The sequence below is a fragment of the Lactuca saligna genome, chromosome 2, assembly GCF_052625555.1.
Source record: "Lactuca saligna cultivar CGN05327 chromosome 2, ASM5262555v1, whole genome shotgun sequence".
In the NCBI taxonomy this organism is placed as follows: Eukaryota; Viridiplantae; Streptophyta; class Magnoliopsida; order Asterales; family Asteraceae; genus Lactuca; species Lactuca saligna.
This window is the reverse complement of record NC_136418.1, coordinates 172,338,637-172,344,606: the sequence shown is the minus strand read 5'-3', so window position 1 is coordinate 172,344,606 and position 5,970 is coordinate 172,338,637. Positions and strand designations below refer to the sequence as shown.

Genomic DNA, 5,970 nt, shown 5'->3' with positions numbered 1-5,970 from the left:
GGCATTGAATCGATATTATTAGTTAGCATTGATAGTATTAGTTAGCATTGTGGGTGGAGTTGAATGAATGAGAGGTTTAATCCCATTCAACGGTGGTATGAGAATTGTTTTTTTTTTTTTCATTCTCAATTTAATACAATCTATATATTATTATATTGAAAGTTAATTTACTTCATTTTTTTGTAAAAAACAAACTATACATCATTATTTTTTGTTTTATACTTCATTTTATTTATATTCAATAATTTAATTTATTAAGTTAATATATAATTTTTTTATTATAAACGATAAAAAATATATAAATCTTAAAAATATTTTAAAAAAATAACATCTTATTTGTAACTTTTAATTTCTAAATTGTAATCTTTAATTAATATTTAGTAATTGTAACTTTAAATTTCTAATTAATGTAATATTCTAGTTTTATTTATTAATATTATTTATATAAAAAAATTAAAATGGTGATGTAGCAATCAATTAAACTTTTAAGAGTTTAATAGAGTGTAGAGTTTAATAAGTTAAATGGTATAATAAGTGGAATACTGATGTAACAATCCATTCCATTAAACTTTTTAAGAGTTTAATTGGACATTACCTAAAATTTAACCGTGGATGAACCGTCGTTAAAAAAAATGTATTTAATTGAATTCCAAAAAAGTCAGTCATGACCGACATAGCAAGTGGGGTTTGATGTTAGTGTCGTCGACCAAATGCATGCTCGTGCCTAAGTCCAAATTCCGGAGCAATATCTTGGAGAATCACTCATCAGGTCAACCCTTAGTGTCTTCTTCTGATCTAACACACTTTGAAAAAAATGCATATATATATATATATTCCAAATGAATTAACACTCAGCCATTCAAAGAAAAAAGAGAACTAACATTTAATTCTCCAAAAAAAACTTCAATGAAGGTCCTCCATTATTTCTTAATGTTTGGCCTCCTGATCACGTCTGATCTGCGAATTTGTAGGGCACAAGACACCATAGCAGCTGATGAAGCCATCCTTGACGGGGATACCCTTGTTTCAGCTGATGAAATGTACGAACTCGGGTTTTTCAGTCCCAGAAACTCTACAAACCGGTATTTGGGGATATGGTACAAAAACAAATCCCCACAAACAGTGGTGTGGGTTGCTAACAGAGAGAAACCAATAACCGATTTGTCAGGTGTCTTCAGAGTTGACACCAACGGATCCCTATTGGTTATCGCTGGTAGCAACAACACCATCGTCTGGTCATCAAACCCTGGCCCGGTATCTCCCACACCCATAAATCCGGTGGCACAACTCTTAAACCCTGGAAATCTTGTTGTTAGAGATCAAAGTGGCCAAGGAAGTTTCATTTGGCAAAGTTTTGATCACCCTGGAGATGCATTTCTTGCCGGAATGAAATTTGGGAAGGATTTGGTCTCTGGGAGGGATAGGCGGTGGTCATCATGGAAGAGCCTTGACGATCCTTCACCAGGAGAGTATGTAGCATTCATGGATACGAATGGGTTTCCTCAGTTGTTCTTCAAAGAAGTACAAAATCCTGTTCCTTTCTTGAGGTTTGGACCATGGAACGGTCTTACGTTCAATGGCATGCCTAGTCATACTTCAAACTCATTATTCACACACAAATTTGTTTTGGATGATAAGGAGGTGTACTACGGGTACACACTTGTTAACACTTCAGTTGTGACGCGTGTCTACTTTAGTCCAGAGGGAGATGCGTTTCGACTCAACTGGATCGAAAGAACGCAGATGTGGTTCCTATACTGGAACGCGGATATTGACATGTGTAGCCGTTTTGGACAATGTGGTTCATATGGAAGATGCAACCCGAAGAACTCACCGGCTTGTAGTTGCATGGAAGGGTTCGAACCACGCAACCCAGACGAATGGAGTGCCTCCGAGTGGTCAAGTGGGTGTCGCCGGAGAACTGCTTTAAGTTGTCCGCATGGAGATGGCTTTCGAGTGTTTAAAAATGTTAAAATGCCAGACACTCGGCATTCATGGTACAATCAGAGCATGACACTTGGCGAATGTGAGACAGCATGCAAGCAGAATTGTTCGTGTACAGCGTATGCAAATATTGATATCAGAATCAACGGAAGTGGATGCTTGCTGTGGTTCGACGATCTAATAGATATTAGAACAGTGGATGAAAGCCAGGATCTATACGTAAGAATGGCTATCTCCGATTTAAATATTACAAGTAAGATTATCTACATATATAACTTACGTTTAATATAAAAATGTTAAATTAAAAAGACAACCATGCAAGACACCTTTTTAACTGTTCATGTTAGTTCGGGTTTTCAAACACCATTAAATATTAATTACTTATTATGATTTTGTTACTAGTTCCATCAATCCCACAATCTACCTTCAAACCAGCTGATTCCAACAAAAAGAGACAAAAGATCGTAGTGGTGGTATCGGTTTTATCTATCCTTGTTATAGTGATTTTGATTTTAGCAATCTTGTATGGTACTTGGAGCAAGAGGAAGAGATCCCAAGTGAAATTTCCAGGTAATTCTATGATTACTTTTGATAAAGTGATCGCTGATATAACAATTTTTAACACAAATCGTTCATTAACTCAAATTAGTTTGGTTTGCTATCATTTGCAGATAAAACGGCAGAAACTATAGAGGAAAAGTATATCATGGATAACCAAGACGATGATACAGAGTTATCATCTTTCAGCCTGACTAAGATATCCAAGTCTACTAACAATTTTGCAAATGACAAAAAACTAGGAGAAGGTGGTTTTGGTTCGGTTTACAAGGTAGCAAAATTAAACAACATTGTTCTATTTAGAGTAAATTAATGAAATTGTCTCTGTGGTTTGGTTAAAATTATACGTTTGGTCCCTAATATTTTTTTACACTCGGATCGTCTCTATGGTTTGATTTTGTTGCGTTTTTCGTCCATATGGTTTGGTCAAAATTGCACGTTTAGTTCCTAATTTTATGTATGTAAGGGACGAAAAATGCAACAAAATTAAACCACAGGGACGATCCGAGTGAAAAAAAAATTTAGAGGTCAAACGTATAATTTTGACCAAACCATAGGGACGATTTCGGTAATTTGCTCTTCTATTTATTGTTCATAGTTACAAAACACATTATACTTCTTGAAGTATATAAAAATATATATTTCAATCTTTAGGGTGTACTCGATGACGGAGAAGAAATAGCTGTGAAAAGGTTGTCCAAAACATCAAGCCAAGGTCTTGGAGAGTTCAAGAATGAACTTAAATTCATTGCTAAACTTCAACATCGGAATCTTGTAAAACTTTTAGGATACTGCATCCAAAGAAATGAAAGCATGTTGATTTATGAATACATGGCTAACAAAAGTCTAGACTTATTTATATTTGGTATAGCTCTACTTTCTATGATACATTAATTAATTCCTCTTCTCCTTGCTTGCTATCCATTTTTCTTAAAGTAAATCATACTGATAACTTAAATTGTGCAGATAAAATCAAAAGTTCAATAATGGGTTGGTCAGATCGTTTTCACATCATTCATGGGATTGCTCGAGGACTCCTTTATCTTCATCAAGATTCACGATTTAAAATTATTCATCGAGATCTTAAAGCAAGCAACATTTTGCTGGATGTTGACATGAATCCTAAGATATCAGATTTTGGTCTTGCAAGAATGTTCACAGAACATGAAAATGAAGCAAATACGAACAACATAGTTGGAACTTTGTAATTAGAATCCATTAGTTAACCATGCAACTTTCTTTGTTTGTGTGTGTATATATATACACACACACACACACACACACACACACACATATATATATATATATATATATATATATATATATATATATATATATATATATATATTTCAAGACAAATTTCTAAATGTTCACAATCACGAATTTTCCTATAGGGGTTATTTATCACCAGAGTATGCTCTAGATGGGATTTTCTCCGAAAAATCAGATGTCTTCAGTTTTGGTGTTCTTGTGCTGGAAATAATAAGCGGGAAGAAAAATCGAGGATTTTCTCATGAAAATGACAGTGATAATCTTCTTGCGCATGTAAGTTTTTTATTACTTCAATATTTTTGAAATATCATTGATCTATATACATTTAATTTAATTTTGTTGGGGGTTATTATGGTTTTTTAAGTCATGGAGACTCTTTGAAGAAGGTAAGGCTATGGAGTTGCTTGGTGTGCATATGCGTAATTCATGTGTAGCCTCAGAAGTACTTCGTTCAATACATATCGGGCTTTTATGTGTTCAGCATCATGCAAATGACAGACCAACTATGTCATCTGTGGTTTTGATGTTTGGTGAAGAAGGTGCATTGCCTCGACCTAAACAACCAGCATTTTTTGCCAAAGGGAGTATGCCTCAATGTTATCTAGTTTCTGGAAATAACATCACAATGACAACATTAGAACCTCGATAATTAATATATGTTCATGTTGAGGTCCATTTTGTGATCTTAAGTACTTCATTTTCTTTTCCGCATGCGTATGTTAAAGACACATAAATAAAAATAATATACAATCTATTGGCCCTAAATGTGTTTTGTTGCTTAATACGAGTGTTTAAATAAGACTTGCTCTCAACAGTCTGTGGAGATATAAACATGCATTAATTATTTATTTGATGATATGGAATTACCAAAAAAAATAATGTCTTGCATACATAAAATCTATGAAGATTTTGAAATCGTACATTACACACATACAAAAAAGCAATTTATATGAGTACATACACTAACTATGTACATGAGAGGAGATACATTAGCTAAAGTACTAAACACAACAATACACATAAGTGCATAAATTTAAGTATATTTGTATACACCAATAAAAAATATTGAAAACACATATAAAGCACTCAAGATTCATACAAATGAATAATCAAACGCATGGCGTGCAGGAAGAGATTCATCCACTAAATCCACTTATCAGACGTATGAACAAAAACAATTGATATTCAATATGCAAAGACCTCTTTTCTTATAATTACCTACCCCAAGAGTATTATCAGAGTAAAGTTCATAAAAAACAATCTTGCTTTGTAAAAACTAAAAGAGAACAACGTGAGATCGATTTACACATTAATTAACAACGATCCTTTGTGAAGGATGGGGGGATCATTACATAAAGACGCATAATACAGGAAACAACAAACATCAATACACATACGGAGGGAATGGAAAAAGTATAAAGATTTCGATCAGAAAAAAATGCATACCTCATTACATACTCGAAACAAAGAATATGAATCATACGGCATCATTGCACAAATCGATTGCGAAAATTACGTTTCGAATTTCAATCGATTCCGCTCGGCTCCCGCCCTCAAGTCAATAATGAAGCTGTGGCAAGGATGACACCCTGTGGACCGGGCTGAAAGTAATTTATGATATTATTTATTTGAGATTGTAAGGTAACGAAAAAAACAAAATGAATCTTGTCACCGCCGTACATACGATATTTTCAATCAATGGCCACTCATAGAGACTAATGAAGATACCCACAAGTCCCGTCACACTCAGGCCATCGTGACCGAGTATTTATATGTTTATCTTTCTACTTGGGATCTTCTGGTTTTAATCATTCCGTGACAAGTCGATCGAGCTAAATGCCTAAATCTTCTACCATTTTCTAGCAAGTCCCTAGTGGGTGTTGTCGAAAAACGCGTTACTTTGAACAGTTGCTAAATCTTCTACCATTCTCATATTTCTTTACTTTTTTTTTTTAATATTTTTTTTTCTTTTATTCCACCTTTTTTTTCGTTTATATATATATATATATATATGACAGCTTTTATTTTATTTTTTTTACTATTTTTTTTAAATTAACAGTTTTTCTGAATCTTTTTTTCTGTTTTTTTTTTAAATATTCGTTTTTCTTATACAACCCTTTTACCATAAAATTTTAGCCATCATAACTTAAAAATTCAATATGTTTTAAGGTGTAAAAACTCCAACATTCACATACA

At 33.5% G+C, this 5,970-nt stretch overlaps 1 protein-coding gene across 1 annotated transcript; it reads left to right on the top strand.

Annotated features, from left to right (window-relative positions):
* The first annotated feature begins 876 nt into the window (after positions 1 to 876).
* Positions 877 to 4,497, top strand: LOC145032804 (G-type lectin S-receptor-like serine/threonine-protein kinase At4g27290). Its single transcript, XM_078981740.1, has 7 exons — positions 877 to 2,197; positions 2,347 to 2,514; positions 2,616 to 2,773; positions 3,157 to 3,367; positions 3,469 to 3,706; positions 3,897 to 4,047; positions 4,139 to 4,497. Exons 1-7 carry the CDS (start codon positions 907 to 909, stop codon positions 4,421 to 4,423), a joined length of 2,502 nt encoding a protein of 833 aa, XP_078837866.1. The 5' UTR covers positions 877 to 906; the 3' UTR covers positions 4,424 to 4,497.
* The last annotated feature ends 1,473 nt before the right edge of the window (positions 4,498 to 5,970 follow it).